The sequence below is a fragment of the Vipera berus genome (genome assembly GCF_964194415.1).
Source record: "Vipera berus genome assembly, chromosome: 3".
NCBI lineage: Eukaryota > Metazoa > Chordata > Lepidosauria > Squamata > Viperidae > Vipera > Vipera berus.
Window position 1 is genome coordinate 67,474,010 of NC_138204.1, and position 21,720 is coordinate 67,495,729.

At 40.1% G+C, this 21,720-nt stretch overlaps 1 protein-coding gene across 3 annotated transcripts in view; it reads left to right on the forward strand.

Annotated features, from left to right (window-relative positions):
- The first annotated feature begins 2,465 nt into the window (after positions 1–2,465).
- FGGY (FGGY carbohydrate kinase domain containing) overlaps positions 2,466–21,720 on the forward strand; it is a 164,489-nt gene continuing 145,234 nt past the window's right edge. For all 3 annotated transcript variants that reach the window (XR_014026026.1, XM_081324604.1, XM_081324605.1), the window contains exons 1-4: positions 2,466–2,733; positions 12,297–12,510; positions 16,956–17,067; positions 19,647–19,798. Coding sequence is in view for 2 of the 3 variants with exons in the window: in XM_081324604.1 (XP_081180730.1) it covers positions 12,310–12,510; positions 16,956–17,067; positions 19,647–19,798 (465 nt within the window). In the remaining variant the exon portion in view is untranslated. The remainder of the gene's footprint in view (positions 2,734–12,296; positions 12,511–16,955; positions 17,068–19,646; positions 19,799–21,720) is intronic.

Genomic DNA, 21,720 nt, shown 5'->3' on the forward strand with positions numbered 1-21,720 from the left:
AAAGTTTTGACTGTGGATTAAGCTGTGAAGATTCGGATCGCTACTGATGTTCTTGTAGAATTAATTGTACTATAAAAGTTGACATGAAAAAGAAGAGCACAGGGCATTAGAAAGCAAGACATGGCAATGATGCAAGTTTTTAATTAATGCTATCTCACAGCAAATGATTTCCCAGGGGAGCTAAAGCGATGTGTAGTGAACGGTAAGTCCTACTATGCAGGCATCCATCCTTGGACAAACACAACGGTCTGGATGTCTGAATTATTGCATAAAAAGCTGTCTGGAAGACCAAGCAGAGCAATTAAATCTTCTTGCCTGTATGAACCCTTACTACAGGTCAAACAAATCTAATTTTTATTGTTCCTTAAGGAGATGATGTCTGTGAGGAAGACAAAGAAGGGATACAGTGAAGAACTTTAATGAAAAAAAATGCTCACAAAAATGCCACAGCAACTAAGATAAATTGTATTTATAGCAAGGGTTCATGAGTAATTGATGACTTATGTGGTAATGCTTTGGTAGCCAGGTTGTTCTGTGATAGATCTCAAGTGAACTGGAAGAACCTTTCAAGGAGAAAAACAAGGTTAACTTTTAACCTGAATAAAGGGGAAAAAAAGATTTCAAGAGATATATGGTAAACTTGCCGCTGCCTATTATATGACTGTGTTCTGCACAGCAAATATAAAAATGGTAATATAATGGATGGGCAGAAAACATTTTTATAGGATTAGCATAGATCAGAGGAGAAATAGCCTAGCACATACACATTCACAATATGGAAATACTTTTCAAAGCTCATAGAATTATACAAACTTCACAATCCTGATTGTAAATGTTATTTTGTGCTGCAATAGTTAATAAGAAATATTATATTTATGTACTCTATCCATTTCTCAACATGTCAGGTCTCTGGCTTCAAAGGCTACTGCTGCTAGTGAAGCAATATGATTAAGTGAACCTTTTAGGACAGATTTATGCAAAGAATTTTTCCTCCAGTAAGTGTCACATGGGGTCTAACTCAGGGAGAATATTTCAAAGATGCCACCTCTTATTTAGACCCACTAAATTAGATGAGATTAGTGGTCAAATGGGCAGCAGGCCAAATTGGAGCACTATTGATTTATCCTACATTTATTGTAGGCTTTCTTTTTTTACTTTTAAAGCAGGAAAACTAGGAGCTTTCACTCACAGTGCAAAATTTTTGTAGCAGAGAGGCGATGTAACTGTGCTAATCTTCCTAGGAAGATCACTTAGAAAAGTTAAAACACTGATCTGAAAGCATATAAGCTGCCTGACATTGTATGCTATTCAGCCTGGAATACATATTGATTCTATAAGTTTCTAAGTTCAGCATCCACATGTTTTGCAAACTCAGATGGACAGTGCAAGTTGTGTATTTGTTCAACTCCTCACAATTGGTGATTCAAATAAAAACATTTGTCTGGGTTTTTTTCCCCCCTACAACAGATGAGAGCAAAGGGAGACTGACCCATTGAGCAGATATATATACAAAGGTGCTAAAATGTCTCTGTGTTAAATAGCATTGAGTACAGGTGGTGCCTCAATTTAATAACACAATTGAGCCCAAAATTTCTGTTGTTACACAAGACAGTTTTTAAGTGAGTTTTGCCCCATTTTGATGTCCTTTCTTACCACTGTTAAGCGAATCGCTGCAGTTGTTAAGTTAGTAACATGGTTAAGTGAATCTGGCTTCCCCATTGACTTTGCTTGTCAGGTCATAGTGATCACACGACCCCGGGACAGTGCAACCATCATAAATACACGCCAGTAATGCATTTCCATGATATATGAACCCAGTGAATTATTATATGGCTTTTTAAAAATGAACCTTAATTGGCTGGGTTCACACATACCAGAGTATATAAACATGGCTAGCAGTAACGTAATTACTACCTTCACAGAAATGCACCGCGCCCACAAACAAGGAAACCATACCATAGTGTTTTTTTTAGTGTAGTCAGAATAAAATTTAGTATCCAGCCAATTATTATTTTTTTAAACCTAAAACCTAAATTAATGCAATTGTGAGCCTATTTAAGTTTATTTTTTTTAAATGGAATACTTCCTACAGTTCAAATAAAAATACAGTCGTTTTATTTGTAGGCTGCTCTTAGCCATCACCCTAAATTAAAATATGTTCAGTATTTACTTGGCCACCTATCTGAAAGGAAGTAGATCTGCTTGAGCGGAGTGGTGGTGGTGGGGGTCGGACAAGGTCCCTTCCAGCTCTATTCTGATTTGAAATATTTTTAGGAACAGATTGGACAGTCATTTGTCCGGAATGGTAGGCCAGGGTTTACTGTTCAAGCTCCCTTCCAACTCTGTTAATTCTATTCTCGATTTTGCAAATAGTAAGAACCGTGGGTAGAAACGGGGTGGGCGGAATGGAGGCGGCGAGGAAAAAATAGCATTTTCGGGGAAAGGAGCGCCTTATTCTTCGCCCCCACCATCGCATTTGAGCGCGGAGCCGGGGGGGGGGCGGCTCTCGGTCAACAGACCAATCAGAAAAAGCATTGACAAATGCCCTCCTGCCAAGGGAAGAAACAGGCGTGCGGCTTTTCTTTTCTTTTTTTTTCCGGTCACGGCGGCTCCCCGAAGGCCGGAAATTGCTCTGCCAGGAGCCCCGGTGGTTGCTCATCAAGCGCGCGGTTGATCGTTGCTTTTGACCCCCCCACTGCTTGCTTGCTAAGATCGTGTTTCACTTTCGGGCAAGTAAGTGGCTTTCGCTTTCCAAGGCAAAGAGTAGGTTGTCTTATCAGAGCGTCCTGTCGCAAGAAACCCTCCCCCCTTAACGGCGCCTTGCCCGGCCTTTCCGTAGAGCAGGGGGTCTCCCAACCTCGGCAATTTTAAGACTTGGGGGGAACTTCAATGCTGGCTGAGGAATTCTGGGAGTTGAAGTCCACAAGTCTTTAAAAGTTGCCAAGGTTGGAGACCTCTGCCGTAAAGGACAAAAACACGCCCGGTTTCTCTCCCCCCCTCCACCTCCGGCGAAAGGCTGCCTCTGGGCGCCTCTCAGGGAAGACAGGAGAGGGGTCCCTCCTTCCAGCCCCTGCGATGCGAGTGGGTTTCTTTGGCTTGGATTCCTCCCCCCCCCCCCTACGCCTTGGTGGAGCAGTGGGCTAATGCCTCCTTAAGTAACACCAGCTGCCTGCAATTAGTGCAGGTTCGCATCCCACCAGGCTCAAGGTTGACTCAGCCTTCCATCCTTCCGAGGTAGGTAAAATGAGGACCCAGATTGTTGGGGGCAATTAAGCTGACTTTGTAATAATGTCGCTGGGGGGGGGGGTGTATGAAAGCCCTAATAAGCAGGCATATACATAGAATGAAGGCTATTGCTAAGCACATTGTGCTATTTAGATTGTAAGCCGCCCTGAGTCTTCGGAGAAGGGTGGGATATAAATGGGATTAAAAAAAAAGTATGGTATCGTAGAAATTTTTCTTCTCTGCTCGTAAAGTGACAGCAGAGCCATTGCGTTCTAGAAATAATACTTTTTTTTATTGGGCACCTGATGACCGAGCCTGGGAAACGGGTGAGAAAATATAATGATGGGTAAAGCGAACCGTCTCAGGGTTAACTAAGGAGAACGCGAATTCCCTTGCAGCTTCCTGGAAAAAACAACAACCCTGAGACCGATAGCTGAAATGAAAGTCCTTGCCAGGGGCATTTTCCTTGCTTCATTCGTTAGATTGCTTTCTTGGCTTTCCTGCAGGACCTTAAACTAGTTCCAGTTTTGCCTCCAAAACACACAGTTCTGTAACCCCGAGAGTGACAGCACAAAACCACTCAATGGGTCTCCAAGGCTTGAGTTGATTTGGGTTCTCCCCAAGTCTGGCTCACCTTTTGAGCACTAGCTAGACCAGGGGTAGGCAACCTCGGTTCTTTTATGACTCATGGACTTCAACTCCCAGAATTCCTGAGTCAGCTATGCTATGCTGACTATGCTGACTCAGGAATTCTGGGAGTTGAAGTCCATGAGTCATAAAAGAGCGGAGGTTGCCTACTCCTGAGCTAGCTATACCTGCTCTTCAGGATGGAAAGGAAGGAAGGAAGGAAGGAAGGAAGGAAGGAAGGAAGGAAGGAAGGAAGGAGAGAGAAGTTAAGTTTCCTGCCTAAGCAGAGGTTGGACTAGAAGACTTACAAGATCCCTTCCTATTATTATTATTTGGAAGGAAGGAAGGAAGGTCACTTGCAGAGTTCATGCATAAGTTATCCCTGCTCACCAAAATCTAATTTCAATGGTTATGTTCACAGAAAGTAGTTGGTGAAATACAGTTCTCTCATTTCTGGTCTAATGGCTTCAGAATGTTTTTATTGATTTTTCTAACTGCTTCAAAAAATTGAAGATGAGATATCCACTGCAGAACTAGTTCTAATTCAATAGGGAAAGGGAAGGGGGATGTAAAAGCAGCCAGAAACTTGAGTGGAGATGATCTGTCATCTTCAGAATCAAGATATTGCAGAAAGAAAAATTAGAACACAGTCACACTTGATTTTAGGAGAGACAATTTCAGCTAGCTTAGAGAAGTATTGAGGTTAAAGGGAATTGCAGAAGAGTAGAATATTTCTGAAAAACAAGATATTCTAAACCAGGGGGTCTCCAAACGTAGCCCTTTTATGACTTGTGGACTTTAACTCCAAGGAATTTCTCAGCCAGGCACGCTGGCTGAGGAATTCTAGGAGTTGAAGTCCACAAGTCATAAAAGGGCCAAGTTTGAAGACCCCTGTACTAAACCCTTCTGCACTTCTTTTGAGTGCAGAATTGTACCCCATTTCAGTCACACAAAAAATGGGGCAGCTTAAGAAACCATTGTAGACCAAAGAAACTTTCAACTGACCTAGAATTTTAAGCAAGGACATCTTCTGTAGGAACCATGATGAGTATTATCCTTAAGGAAGCACACAAGCAAGTAGCTATCAGCAGAAACAAAGTTAGGCTAACATGGAAAAGGAGTTTAGTTTCACTAGTAAAGGACAGCAACTGGAGTTTGGGGTCTGTCAGTTGAAAAGTGGAAGAAAAAGGAGTGCACTTCCTACTCATTGAACAGGGGATAGTAGGAAGTGATAAGAAAACAGATCTTAATTTCTAGTTTCCTTCTGTAGCTGAAAAGTAAGGTCAATGTGCATAGACTGAATTCCAGAAGAAATCAGAGTCCAGGAACAAAGAAGTCATTGTAAGAAGGGTTTTTTTTCTGTTTTCCATCCCCTCCAGTGTATTTTAACTCTTCTAGTTTACCATGTATATTTGTACAGTTTAGAGGAGCAAATCTGCTCATATGTCTGGTATACCCTAATAAATTTGCTCATCTTGCAATTCAGTTGATAAGCCTTCTTTAAATTGAATAATTAAATCTAATTCATTTCAGTCTCCACCTTTCAGATAGAATTGAATGACTGTTATCTGTGAGTATCTACCACACCTTGACACAATTTCCTAATTTCTTGATTAGCTTTCTGGCTGGTTTTTAAAAGCATCTTTGAGTATCTGCATAAAATTAGCATAGCTGTCCATCACAGGATTATTATTGTCTACCAGAGTAATTGCCTGTTTGGTACCTTAAAAGGCAAGAGCCCAAGGAAAAATCTCACCCATATGGAACATGTGGAAATTTCAGTTATTCCCAATTAAATGTACAGCCTACACTAAAGGATAAAAGCCACAAATTTATTTGGAGATCCTCCCTATTTGTCTGGTAACAAGCTCTGGTAACAAGAAACATGGTTGAATGGGCAGGAATCGCCATAGCTGGTTCAACGCAACCCAGTTGCTGACATAAACCAAGTATTGAGCTGTATACCAGTAATTCAGTGCTGCAGTTGAATGTTGAACTGTAGCATTGATGACTTGTTCAACAGTCAGTGGTGTTCCCAGAGGGCTTTAGTCAAGCCACTGCCATGGTTTTAGTCAAGAACATAATAAAATGTGGCCTTTCCTTTTAAGTATTGTTGATATGAGTGTTAGGCTCTTGGCCAGAGGTCTTCAAACTTGGCCCTTTTATGACTTGTGGACTTCAACTCCCAGAATTCCTCAGCCAGGTATGCTGGCTAAGAAATTCTGGGAGTTGAAGTCCATAAGTCATAAATGGGCCAAGTTTGAAGACCCTTGCTCTTGGCAGTAAGTTTACCAAAAACATCATTCTCTTGGAATCATCTTTAACAGGATTTATTACGAGGGAAAGAGATTTTATTATAGAAAATTTCTACAACTAGATTGCTTTCTTTAAGAAGCCAGTTTGTCATATCTGCTCTTTCCAGTGCCCCAATGTTGAATCAATGGGCTGGCAACGTGTTTCCCAGACAATTGAGGAATGTGCAGCTATCTGCAAATCTTTTCTCACATGTCTGCCCACTCCCTGAACACTGCTCAACTGTGAATACGCCATTACAAAAACTCTGGTTCAGTTTATTAGGCAATTGATCTGTGATTATTTAGAGAGGAATACATTACATTGCAGGAACCATCATTGTATTGCCAGAGGCAGGTAATTGTCAAACTGAACTTATTTTCTTATTTTCCTTTTAAAGAGCAGACAGTTTAATTGGCTGTGGGAGTGTAATGGACATACTGGTAGTTACTTAAATTTCAACAAAATATATGACAGTGTTTCTTATGAAACATTTATAGAGAAGATAACAAAATGTGGGCTGGACCATTAGTTGGGCACAATGGTGGTTGAACACTGATACCCACCCATAAGTGTGCCTCAAGCTGGAAGGAGGTGAGAACTGCAAGATTCCATTCTAGGCCATCTTCTGTTTGGATGAAGGATTAGAAAATATGAGACTTGCAAATTTGGGAGATAGATGAAGGAAGAGTAAATACCTTAGAGGACAGATTCAAGATTTAGGAGGATTTTGGCATGCTAATCAGTGGACAGAAGCCAGCAACATAAATTTCAACAGGGAGAAATGCAAAGTCTTTTATAAAAAATCAACTGCATGAATATACGATTAGAGCAATCATATCTGGCAGAAGTAGATGCAAAAAAGAACCTTAATGGAGTGTAAATAGAGTGATCCTGTTGCAAAAAAGCAAATGCAATCAAAGGCAGAATCAAGGGAAGTGTTATTGTTTCAAGGAGCAGTGAGTTGTAATTGCAAGGAAACAAAATTTGATGAGAAATCAGGAAGAATTTCCTACAGGCAGTACTCAACTTACGGTTTGAAGTTATGACAAACAAACAAACAAGCAAACAAAAGATACTTAGGACTCAGATTTGAAGTTCCAATGGCTGCCCCCCCTCCCCCCATCCTGTGATTGTATTTTGGGCATTTTGGCAACAGGCCTGCATTTATAGCCATTTGCAGTTTTCCACGATTTTTGCTGGAAAGTGATGTTTACTTCCAGTTTCCAACAAAAAACATTCTTGCAGACAATGAGTTCTCTTAACAACCACAATGATTCACTTAACGACTGGCGTGAATTATGGTCATAATTCCAAGCTCCATTATAGTTTAGAAGATGAAGATTACGTGAACTGGCAAACGTTGTTTAACAATGGACCAGATTGCCTCAGAAGATGATGGATTTCTTTCCCTGGAGCTATTTAAGCAGAGGTTGTATAGCTATTTGTTACAGGTGCCATAATAGCACTTAGCGGGGGTTGTATAGAGGATCTCTGAGGTTCCCTCCCAACCCATACATTCTACTAATTTTCTGGCTGAGGCGTTATTTTATAATGCCCTCATAAGTTTCCCATGGAATATCTTACAGTTTGGTAACCATGGTTTGTTAAAATGTTACAATTGATTAGGTTCATGACATTACCCTTAGTCATTAACTGTAGTTTATCAACCACAGTGAGTTTATACCTCTGGTTTAATCACAAGTAGCCACATCCATATCTTCCATGGACCAGGAGTGGGGATGGTTTCGTGTGCAACCTAGATCCTGTGTTTTCGCAGAGGAGCTTCACTTGCTCAGCCGTTGTTTGTGTAGCCCAGTTCCTAACAAGCCATGGACCAGTACCAGAAAATATGTAGTTATTAAACAGCAGGTTTTGAAGATTAGTTGGTCACTGGTGGTACTTAATGAAGTTATGGAGTTGAAGTTCAATATGTACTGTACATTAATCAGGCATCATATTAGAAGTGACTGCTTTTTTTACAACACACCTTCATTCTGCCTTATTTTTGTCCAGGAAAAATATTAAGAAAGTAAGGTAAGGTAAAGGTTCCCCCGCACATGCGTGCTAGTCGTTTCCGACTCTAGGGGCCGGTGCTCATCTCCGTTTCAAAGCCGAAGAGCCAGCGCTTGTCTGAGGACGTCTCCGTGGTCATGTGGCCGGCATGACTAGACGCCAAAGGCGCACGGAACGCTGTTACCTTCCCACCGGAGTGGTCCCTATTTTTCTACTTGCATTTTTACGTGCTTTCAAACTGCTAGGTTGGCAGAAGCTGGGACGAGTAACAGGCGCTCACTCTGTTACACGGCACTCGGGATTCAACCCGCCAAACTGCCAACCTTCTGATCGACAAGCTCAGCGTCCTAACCCACTGAGCCACCGCGTCCCATTAAGAAAGTATATCCTAGTAATTGTCCTTTGGAGAATGTGAAAGACTCTTTATCACTGATTGATCTCATGGTCATTTCAGCAATCAAACTTTTTAAAAACTTGTTTCTTTTGTTTCCTGGCTGGTTTGATCAGCTCTGTATTTGCTCCTCTTCACTTTAAACGATGCTCTGGATTTTTTTTTAAAAAACAAACAAACAAAACAGACTTCCAAAGAGTATTTATTTTCTGCTTCTGTCATCATGGTTCAGTGCCAGAAAACTGGAAAATTTATTCAAGGAGAAAGCAGGAAGTATGTGCTTTGCTATATACACAGGTTGAGTAATATCTCTGCAGATTACTGGTTGCCGGACTGCATGAATATTTATTATGCACTATGACTCTTTGAACGTTAAGAGTAGTTTGTTAAGCTTTCCACTTCTAGCATTTGTAAAAAAAAAGTACTTATTGTTTTTTTTTTGCTCAAAAACTGTTTAAACTTAAAGAGGAGAATTTAAAAATAAATGCAATATTGGGCTGAGAAATTCTACTGCTGCAGAGGTTTGACTTAATTTTGAGCTTTTTTATAATTTCTGAAAGAGTTAACCAAAATCTTGTACAGATTATTTTTTTAAAATTTTCATAGTCACAAGCTTTTATTAAAAAGTAGCTAAAATGCAAAGTGGCACATTATAGGATTGCTTGTTATACCATGATGTTTTGACTATAACTAATAATAAGTAGTGAAAAGATGGTAAATATTTACTGTTTACGTTTGTATGCATTATAACTATATTCTGACATAATCCACTTGCTAACGGTTATTTGTAAAAGTGATAATGATCTGCTTGGTGAACAAATGGGCTCAAATAGGTTTCTAGCAGTGCAGTAACTTGAGGGTTCTTTCACTTTGTTTTTAAAATGTGTCATGATCACATTTACAAAAATGTCAGTGTACTACAAAAGAATTACCTTTAGCACTGAAGAATAGTCATATTTCTGGCTGAGTGTATACCAGGTGCCTTCAAACTTGGCCCTTTTATGACTTGTGGACTTCAACTCCCAGAATTCCTCAGCCAAGTATGCTGACTGAGGAATTCTGGGAGTTGAAGTCCACAAGTCATAAAAGGTCCAAGTTTGAAGACCCCTGGTGTATACTGTGGCCAAGGTTCACATGTGTTAGGCCGGTAATGTGTGATTTTAAATGTGATTATGCCCCTTATTTCTTCTCCAAATGGTAACAAAGGTTATAAAATTGTTCATAATAAGTTCTGAGTTATGTGTAAAGTTATGGGTTTTGACACCAGTTGGGCAGAGTTGGGCGAGGTGAATAGGACAATGATTATTAATGTTATCTGGAATTCTTTTGACCTTATGGAAATGAGGAAGTTAGCTGTAGTGTGACATTGTCATATGTGTAACACTTACCTGGCTTCTTCAAATAGTCAATGGGATGTGCTTGTAGTGGGATTTGGAAATTGATGAACATCTCTGGGAGAAGTTTATTGTTTCGAAAGAGGCAGTGGACTCTTTTGTAGAGGCCATCTCTCAATTCAATTGTATTAACTCTCAATGTTTCCAACTTTCTCTTTGTGATGAAGATTATTGAGAAAATGATGGCAACAAAGAATCATAGATGAAGTAAATTCTTTGTAATTAAGTTTATCCCCCAGGTGTGGGATAAAAATGGCATGGGTCCGGATTACTTACGGGAGCACCTGCTGCTGGCATCAACTTCCCTTCGTCCAGTGCGCTCCCACAGAGAGGGCCTCCTCAGGGTGCCGTCGGTCAGAGAGTGTCGACTGGCGGCCCCCAGGGGGAGGGCGTTCTCTGTGGGCGCACCAGACCTTTGGAACCGTTTACCGGTTGAGCTCCAGATGGCTCCTGACCTTCGCTCCTTCCGCCGTGACCTAAAAACTTACTTATTTGAACAAGCCGGCCTGGTCTGATGGGTTTGGGGTGTTTTAATATTAATTTTATTATTTTTACTGTAATTGGGCTACAATGTTTAATTCTTTTTTAACTTTTGTACATTGTATTTCTATTGTATTTATTGCCCTCTACACCACCCTGAGTCCTTCGGGAGAAGGGCGGTATAGAAATTAAATAATTATTATTATTATTATTATTATTATTATTATTATTATTATTATTATTATTATTATTATTATTATTATTATTATTATTATTATTATTATTTATTGCTCTAGGGCAGGCATGTCAAACTGCTGGCCCATGGGCCAGATGCATCATGCCGAAATGGCTCCCACTCCATTGCTGGCAATGGGGAAAAAGTCGCAATACATTGCACGACATCATGTGACATTGCGAGTTTGACATGCCTTCTCTAGGGAATTATCTTAAACAGGACTTGGATGTGGGGAATGTATCCCTCTTGTTCTTATTAGATCCTTAAGTATTGTTCAAAACCTTCCAAAATAGTATTTTTCTTACAAGGTTTAGATGTACTTTCATCATTGGTTTAGTTCCTCACAGAGTGGCAAGTTCTAGTCATTAGTAGTAGTAGTAATAGTAATACAACAGTAGTAGTAGCAGTAATGAAAGAAAAGCAATCAATTCAATAGTTATTCTAGTATTGTGATTCATAGTGCTTGGTCCAAATGTTATTTAACATCTGTTCGAAACTGATGGGAGAGATCATCCTTTGATCTGGTGTGAAGTATCACTAGTGAAAGACTGAGCACCAAAGAATTAAGGCCTTTGAACTATGGTGCTGGAGAAGACTCCTGCGAGTCCCTTGGACTGTAAGGCGTTCAAACCGGTCAGTCCTAGAGGAGATCAACCCTGACTGCTCTTTAGAAGGCCAGATCCTGAAGATGAAACTCAAATACTTTGGCTACCTAATGAGAAGGAAGGACTCACTGGAGAAGAGCCTAATGCTGGAAAAGGATGAGGGCAAGAGAAGAAGGGGACGACAGAGAATGAGGTGGCTGGATGGAGTCACTGAAGCAGGCGTGACGTTAAATGGACTCCAGAAGATGGTAGAGGACAGGAAGGCCTGGAGGAACGTTGTCCATGGGGTCGCGATGGGTCGGATATGACTTCGCAACTAACAACAACAATCACCAGTATGCTGATTATACTCATTTTTACGTCACAACCCGAAATCAAGCTGGAGATACTATAATAGTCTTGAACTGGATCCTTGAGGCTGTCAGGGACTTCAGAAACAATGTGAAGGCCTGTCCATAGTGTCATCTACTTTTTGAGCAGGAGCTGAGAATCCATGAAGACCCCAGATTGTATATCATTGTTGAGAGGGGAAGTGTGGTCCTATCCACAAATAAAGATGGACAATTGCCAGTTCTAGGGAGCCCTAATAAACACAACCATTTGGTCTTGGTAGAATTGAGTTGGAGTTGGGTCCTTCATATCCAGGTTCACGCAGCGTCCAACTATGGTGACAGAACCATGACATTTTGGTGTCCAGGTTTTGAGGGGGGCATTTTTTTATTTTGCTTTAAATGGGCTTTAATTGTATTAATTGAGGTATTTAGGATGTTGCTTTTATATAGAGTTATATTATTACAGTATACACTATGTAGAATCTTTGGACTGGGTGATAACAGATTTTTTTTTTTAAAAAATAAATGACTGATTAACTGAATAAATATTCTATGCAGAATTACCAAAATTTTTATCAATTTCAAATTGTATGCTTAACGTTAAGAATTTGCTGCAAAGCTTTGCAAGTACAGTATTCTCCAAGGCTGTCTAAATCACGTGTCTTTTACAGATTCAATTTTCATTTCCCTGTTTTCCAGAAGCCTGCTCAAAATGCAAACTGAGAACCTGGGACCAGTAAATTACTATGTTGGAATTGATGTTGGCACATCGAGTGTCCGTGCGGCTTTGGTAGACCAGATTGGCACAGTAGTGGCCTATGCAGACCATCCAATTCAAATTTGGGCACCGCAACCTGACTATTATGAACAATCCTCTGATGACATCTGGGCAGCTTGTTGTATAGTCACAAAGGTACAGACGTAGTGTGAATAAACGACTATTGTATGTTACGTGCTTTGAGGAACTTTATCTAATTATCTGAGAGAAGTTGACTGTCTTTGAAAATGATTGCAATGTGACATTCACCCCGACACACATCATTTTAGAAGATCACCCATCTCTTCACTGTTAAGTTTACCAAATTTTGGCTTTTGGGTTCATATTTGGCTGCATGATAGCCATGTTTTAAAGACTGACAGCAGCTTCTCACAAAATGTGTCATATGTCAGTTACAGCTGCATTCTTTCTCTCTCTTTCTCTATCAAATGTCTTCTTCCCATGTTGCTAGGAGAGTTTTAATTGTACCCCTTCCAATATACGTAACAAAGCTGTATTAAAAATAGCATAGATGCTATTGGGCTGGATCTCCTTCATTTATTGAGCCATTTATTCATTAATTAATTTGCAGGGTGGGATTCACGGAGAGCTTTTTCTAACTCATGGCGGTTTTGAATGTGTTGGGTTTCTATTGCAAAATTCATACCTTGAAGTTGTATTTTTTTTGTCATCCAATAAGGCACTCAGAAAAAAAACTTCCAAATTCTTATTTGCTTTTTTAAAGTGATTCTGAGCACGTGATCAGATTACAAAAAAACATGCATAAATTTCCTCAAGATGATTAAGAGGGCATGCATATGTTTTTATATTTTGCAACTGTATATTCGTTGTAATGAAAATGAAGCCTGGAAATCAAATAATGAATGCAAAATAGAAGGTTATTACTCGGTTCCAGCTCCTTTGGTTTAATATGGATACCATGGGCTGAAGTGATAATGGACATTGGGGACAGTGAGGTGTTTTAGTCCTCTAAAAAAATATGTGGACTCAAATCAGCCGATATTCTGAGGTTGGCTTTTTAAATATGCATGAGATAGTTGGTAATTTGTAGATGGACAGTTCATAGTTCTCTTGTTATTGATCAGTCTTTTTAAACATTCATGAGCCATGCTATTGAGTGAGTGTCCTAAGAGGGTTGAGGCCAGAACAATTGTTATGTGAATAATGCAATAAGAATAGAGATTCTTTTTGTCACATATCCCCTCTCTTTTCCTATTTAACTTGAAGATTAAATACATTGTTATTACACTCTAGTAATCTGATTTACAAAGTATTTAAAAGGTAAGAGTGATTCTACCAGACACTGATGAAAAAAAATTTTTCATTGACATTAATATTTGTTTTTTTATTTGTCTTTTATTGGGGTGGGGTGGGGAAATAGCTTCTTGATCCTCAAAGCAGACATAGTGAGCCAGTTGCCAATTTCCTTCATCCATTCTCCTTCATTTCTTTGGGCCTAATATTATGGCTTTGAGAGAATTGAAACCTTTTAAAATGTAGCTGGATGCATTTTAAGTACAGCCGAAGAAGGACACAGAGGAATCATTATACTTATTTATTTATTTATTTATTTTTGGGACTTATATGCCGCCCTATCTCCCGAAGGACTCAGGGCGGCTAACAACAATAAAAAACAACAATACAAAAATTAAAAAAGAATTAAATAACAGCCCCAAAATAAATTAACTACACAGTTAAAAAATTAAAAATTAAAACATATTTAAAAACCCATCATCAATCCAGGTCAGCCTGATGGAAGAAAAAAGTTTTGAGGTCGCGGCGAAAGGACCGGAGGTCCGGGGCCATCCGAAGCTCAAGGGGGAGTTGGTTCCAAAAGGCTGGTGCTCCCACAGAGAAGGCCCTCCCCCTGGGGGTTGCCAGCCGACATTGTCTGGCCGACGGCACCCTGAGGAGGCCCTCTCTGTGTGAGCGCACTGGGCGATGGGAGGTCGTCCACGGTAGCAGACGGTCCTGCAAATATCCCGGGCCTAAGCCATGTAGGGCTTTAAAGGTAAGTACCAGCACCTTAAATCTTGCCCGGAAGACAACTGGTAGCCAATGCAGCTCACGCAGGAGGGGTGTAATATGGGAGTATCGGGATGCTCCCATCACTACCCGCGCGGCCGCATTCTGCACCAGCTGAAGCCTCCGGGTGGTCTTCAAGGGCAGCCCCATGTAGAGAGCATTGCAGTAATCTATCCGAGGTAACGAGTGCATGAGTGACCGTACGTAGGGCATCTCGGTCCAGATAGGGGTGCAACTGGCGCACCAGGCGAATCTGGGCAAATGCCCCCCTGGCCACGACTCCAATATGATCTTCAAAACTGAGTCGTGAGTCCAGGAGGACGCCTAAATTGCGCGCCCTATCAACGGGAGGTAACACCTCTCCTCCCATAACGAAAGATGGAACCTCTTGGACAAGTCGAGATGCCGGTATGTAAAGCCACTCAGTCTTGGCCGAGTTGAGCTGGAGCCTGTTCTTCCCCATCCAAATCCTTATCGCTTCCAGGCAACGGGACATCACATCGAGGGCATCACTGGCTTGGTTCAGGGTGGAGATAAAAAGCTGGGTATCATCGGCATATTGATGATACCTCACCCCAAAACCACGGATGATCTCACCCAGCGGCTTCATATAGATGTTGAACAGGAGGGGCGAGAGCACTGACCCCTGAGGCACCCCACAATTAAGGGGCCTAGGGGTTGACCTCTGTCAACACCGTCTGTGAGCGGCCCGAGAGGTAGGAGGAGAACCACCATAAAACGGTGCCTCCCACTCCCAACCCCGCAAGACGTCGCAGCAAGATACCATGGTCGATGGTATCAAAAGCCGCTGAGAGATCTAAAAGGACCAGGACAGAGGAATAACCCCTGTCTCGGGCCCGCCAGAGATCATCCACCAGTGCGACCAATGCCGTCTCCATGCTGTACCCGGGCCTGAAACCCGATTGGTACGGATCCAGATACTCAGTTTCCTCCAGGACCAAAGGGAGCTGCCGTGCCACCACGCTCTCAACAACCTTCGCAAGAAAGCGAAGGTTGGAGACAGGACAAAAGTTGTTTGAGATAGCTGGATCCAAGGCAGGTTTCTTGAGGAGGCGCCTTACCACCGCCTCCTTCAAGGCGGCAGGGAAGCACCCCTCACTCAAGGAAGCATTTATAACTGCCAGGAGCCAGCCTCGTGTAACCTCCCGGGCCGCATAAACCAGCCGGGAGGGACACGGGTCCAACAAACACGTGGTGGCACTTAATTTCCCCATGATCCTGTCCACTTCATCCGGGGTCACAGGATCAAACTCTTCCCAGATATTATCGGCCAAACCCGTCGTTTCCCCTTCGTCAGACACTGCCCAGTCGGAGTCCAAGCCAGCCCGAATCTGAGCGATTTTATCCACCAGATACTCACTAAACTCCTCAGCCCGTCCCTGCAAGGGGTCCTCTCCCGTCCCCTGATTTAACAGGGAACGGGTCACCCTAAACAGGGCGGCAGGGCAGTTATCTGCGGATGCAATGAGGGTGGCGAAGTGAGCACGCTTCGCCACCTCCATTGCCACAAGATAAGATCTAGAAAAGGATCTTAACTGTGTTCGGTCAGACTCAGACCGACTGGACCTCCAAATACTTGGAAGATTAGTTTTCTTGTAGAGTTGTTTCCTCATCTGGAGAAACTTAAAAGGCTGATATCAATCATGCACGTCTCACTGTATTTTTCCATCTCTCCTTATATCCTAATGATTCAGGGAAAAGCCATTCTGAGTCTCTTTTGGTATTACCCAAACCTTAAGAAATAGGTTTGTCAATTTTGTTTCTGTAAGGGCTTCTAAATATTTCCCTCAAGGCCAACCATGGGGCTCTCTACATCAGAAAAATGTCTGAGACTTTGAACACCTATTGTCACTCAAAGTACATGAACATTTCTTAAACTGGGTTCTAAGATGTACAGTTTCTTGTTGTTGTTTTCAGATCAGTTCAATTCTACCAGGTAAACAAGTACTACGTCCATGAAAGAATTTATATTAACAGATCTCTCCTCAGATCTCACAGTGAAACAGTTGGGAAAAACATCATGAGAACACTTTTGGATGAGAGCTGATCAACACAATGAGCTTTTTAGTAAGAGAACATTGTTGAAGTTTTTCCTTCAAATTATTTTTTCTGGAAGTGGATTTTTGACAATCACAGTAATAACCTGTTACGCTGGCAGTTACAGATACCATTTGTTTAATAGTTTCATTCTCATTATTGACCAATATATCAACATGTGCAAGCTCATGCATCTCCATTATAATATATAATCAATCAGTTAAATGTAAAGGAAAATATAATTATTGATTTTTAAGAAGGATGAATTAATCAAAAATGGATAAAGTAATCAATAGTCCAAACTGTTATATAGTTATCCTTATTAGTAATTTAGATAATCATATAGTGTTGGGCATTTATACTCTCTACATGTAGTGCTGTGGATTTAAAGTTTAATTTGAACTTCAGCTTTATACGCCACTGTACTAACTGTTTTGTGTGCCTCAATGAATAGAAAAGTGAGCTATGTATTTATTTATTTATTTTTTCTTTCACAGAAAATTACCCAAGGAATAAATATTTCCCAGATTCGAGGGCTTGGCTTTGATGCTACCTGTTCCCTTGTTGTTTTGGATAGCCATTTTCATCCTTTGGCAGTCAACTATGAAGGTAAAACTTTCAAATAATGACTTAAGATTTGCAATAGTAAGATGATAATTTAAAAATAAAATCGGGGCAATAATAATTTAGCCAGTATAAATTCAATTACAAATTGTGCTGATACCGAATTACCCACTTTTCAGATAGATTTGATTAAAATGTTTGTATTTAAGCGTATAGGATTTTCATATATTTTTATGGAAGGAGATTTTCTATCAAGTTTTATCTAAAGTAAAAAGGTAAGTGAACTAGAAGGAGAAAGTGAACACAAAGAGGAAATTTGGCTGTGTTCAGAAAGAAGTGAAGATTCCTCTATAGCAGGGGTGTCAAACTCAATTTCATTGAGGGCCGCATCAGCATTGCAGTTGCCCTCAGGGGGCCGGGTGAGTATGGCCTGGGTGGGCGTGGCCTACTGGGTGGGCGTGGCTAGAGTGCGTGTGTCCTACTGGGTGGGCATGGCCAGCTCTACATTGTTCGCATCAAGGGTGCCTATGGGGGCCTGGGCAGGAGTGGGACAGATCTGAGGGTCTCTGGCAGGAGGAGGGTCTCTGGGCCAGGGCCAAGGCAGTGGGGGCCATTCCCTCACTGTTTCCAGGATGGCTTCACGGGCCACATGAAACCACTTCGCGGGCCGGATCTGGCCCCCGGGCCTTGTGTTTGACATGTCTGCTCTATAGAATGAGGGCTAAGTCACAGGGCTGCAGTCAGAAGGCAAAGGAAATAGTCTTCTTTTTGATCTCATGCATTACTACATGGAACCTGAGACATTTTTTGACTCTTGAGTACCTTCATTCTTATCTCCTAAAAAAAAAGATGTACGAATCCTGCCTTCCCAACTACAGTCATGTGAAAAAGTAAATACAACCTTTTTTTTACTTTTTCATTATATTTCAACATAAAAATATTTTAGCTTTGTTTTAACATTACAGTTAGATAAAGAGAATATAATATAACAAGTACAGCAACATCCAACATTTACTTTTTGTATTCCATTGTAAAATTTAAATAAACATAAAGATGAAATGAATCATCCATACATTGGCATCTTAGGCAGCCACTGAATTGGAGTGGACTGGAATTGGACCCTTTTAGTCATTCAGCTTACTATTCAGTAAACTAAGTTAACTAAGAAGGAAAAAATGTTGCCTTCATAACAAGGGAGGCTATAGCAAGGACAGTACTTGGTTATGATGCAATCAGTAATTGAATAAAACCAATTAAACTTTCTAGATAACCCTGTTAACAATTATCCAAACCTATGCTCCAATCATTGATGCAGAAGAAGAGGAAGCTGATGGATTTTATGTTCACCATCTATCTGGAATTGGTAAAACAGGCAACCAAGGTATCCAGATTGTGACTTGAGACTGGAATGTCAAAGCATTAAGAAGGAAAACATTGTTGGTCCTACTACCTAGGAAATCAAAATATTTTTAACAATTCTATCAAATGTCTACTTGTTAGCACAGACTTGCAATGACTACCGTATATAGGTGAATATCCCCAGATGCATTACACAGAAATGGAATTGGTTATATTATTGGTATAAGAAGATGGAAAAGCTCACTCAGAATAGCAAAAGTGTGGCCAAAGGCTGACTGTGAAACAAAATACAAATTGTTCATGTGAAAATTTGAAGCCAAATTAAAGAGGAACAAGACAGCTGATTAGTTTCTATAAAATGATATCGATCATATTCCTACCATTTTGGTTATAAGCCATGATTCAGAGGCTGATTCTGACTTGAAAGCTTCGAATACTGTGTTTGTGCATTTCAGCAGCCTTGAAACAACATTTTTTAAGAAAAACAAAAAGAATCACTTTGAAGCCCTCAGCTTCTACGTAGGCAGAGGAACAGTGAAGTGAACTTAAAGGAATTGTTAAGGAGGAAAGTGGGGGGAAAATTGCCAGATTAAAAAGAAATCAAACTGGATGTTAGAACAAACCGTGAAAATTATTAGGAAGAATAAAGAACCTGAAGCCAAGAAGTACAAAACTCTCAGGAAAGATATTAACAAAGAATTTTAGAAAGATGTTAGTAGAACAATGACATCTGTAAAGACATCAAGATGGAGAAAGCCACACACACACAAAACCTCAAACAAACAAATAAACAAACCAAAAATCAAACCAAGGAATGTCTTCCAAAAGATTTTTGAACTCACGTGGAGGTTACAACTTTGAAGTGATATGCTAAAGGCTGTCAAGAGACAATGGTAATTAATGACAGGAAATTCTGGAACATGCTATGTCGGCGCTAGGTGCTTTTGTACATTTATTTTCTGTTTAACTGTAGCTTTCATAAATGCTAATGCAGTCTGAAGGAAGGCAGAATCTGCAAATCTTGTATAATCAGAAAAAGGGGAGGATCACCTGTCAATATTGAATTTTCTTAATTGTAGTTGTGCCCTTTACAGCAGTCACGTGTGACTATTTTTGTGATCTGTTTAAATATGTTGTAATTATAGGTATGGCACATGTTTTTTATGAAGAAAGCATATCTTTATAATGGAAAGTATCTGGATAGAAGAATATGCGTACTAAATATTTTAGTGGAAACAATGACTGCTTTGGTTTTGTTTTATAAGGAGAACACAAAAGAAACATCATCATGTGGATGGACCATCGTGCAGCTAATCAAACAACACACATCAATGAGACACAGCATAATGTGCTGTCCTTTGTTGGTGGTGTGATGTCGGTTGAAATGCAGCCACCTAAACTGCTATGGATGAAAGAAGTAAGTTCAAGAATTCAATAGGCTTTGCCTATTTTTGTCAAGAATGCTTCAGTCTTCTAACCTGTATATCAACTGTTCTCAATCTGCTTCTTGCTAATGTTACATCCATTATCTCCAGCTTAAGCAAACATTGCTTCTAACCTGCTTCTTTCCTTAGCCTTCTGTGGAAAGCATGTTGGGAAAGGCTGCTGCTAATGTTCGAAGATAATAAAATATAGAAGTATTGGAAACTACCAGTAACAAGGAAATTGCAATAATTTTCTAATGATTCCTGCTTTTTATGCTGGCTGTTTATAAATATAGTGATAGTTCCTAATATGGTCATTTTTAAATGTTGGATTGAAATATTTAATATTTTCTCAGTTGGAAGGCCTGGCATGTTGTATATTGGTCTTTTGAAGAATGAGGTCAAGCCTGGACTATTTGCTAATGACAGAAAAATACATACCGTAGTTAAAAATAAAATGTTAATTAATATTCACTAACTTTTATATATTTTACATCAAGAATGGTAGGACTAATGTCTCATCCACTTCAGAATTATTCATAGTGTAAGTAGGATTTTTAATTGACTTGGTTGGTTGTTTGGTTTTCTAAGAAGTAAATGGTAGAAGTGGATAAAGAAATGTACTTTTCTCCCTTTTCCCAACGATTCTGCTATCTTGTTGGAGGTATATTAGGGTTTTGTAGTTATTCTTTCCTGTCAGATGACAAAACACAAAATTTAGTACATTGTACTGCATGTTATGGGGATGGGATCTAGCTGGCACATGTTAACAATATTAATGGGTATCTGCAGATTCTTGCTTCTTGCTTGAAAATTAACAAAAGGATCATTGCACCATAATGCTGGAAGGTTTTTACCTTTTTCAGATGTGAAGTGTGATGTCATAATGCATGTACAAAAGGAGCAGAGCTTACACTGCAACAGTTCACAATACAATAATTAGACTGATTTGACACAGCTGCAGGCATTCATATAAGAACTAACACTTTAGCAGTGATTCCATGTAAAGGAGAATATTTAAATTTGAAAAATATTATGTTGGAATGGGAATTGAGCAAGTTTCTTTATCAACTCTATGTAACAATATAAAGCTTTCATCAGGAAACTTCCGGTTTCATGTCACGGTGTGACTGGCCCTGGAAGACAGGGCTCCGTCTTCCGTGTTTGATTTTGCCCCATTGGGGTCCCTCCGTTTCAAAGTCGAAGAGCCAGCGCTTGTCTGAGGACATCTCCGTGGTCATGTGGCTGGCATGACTAGACACCAAAGGCTGTTACCTTCCCACCGTAGTGGTCCTTATTGTTCTACTTGCATTTTTACATGCTTTCGAACTGCTAGGTTGGCAGTAGCTGGGATGAGTAACAGGCACTCACTCTGCTACGTGGCACTCGGGATTCGACCCGCCAAACTGCTGACCTCCTGATCGACAAGCTCAGCGTCCTAACCCACTGAGCCACCGCGTCCCTGTAGTATTATTATTATAACTAGAAATTATAAATATTATTTATAACTAGAATATTATATTTTGGTATGAGAAGGGAAATATGAAAATGATAAGAGGGTTTGAATAGGGGAAGCTTTTGGTTACCCAAATATAACATATTATGAGAAATTATAAGCGATAGAGACATTTTGAACACTGATGGGAAATTAATTTTTTTTTAAAAAAGTGGGAAAAACAGGATATTAATTGAACAAATGGATATTAAGTGCAAATGCAGTTAAGATATATTTTGGCTAGAAAAGATATTTTAAACCATTATTGATATTATTAGGAAAATGTAACAAAGATGTTGATATTCAATTGTATATGTATTAACAACAATAAGAATTGTATTTGCCTAATATGGGAAAATGTGTACTACTGGAAGAAGAGAGGAAGCATTGGATGGTGTGATATTGGGCCTAGTTTGAAGA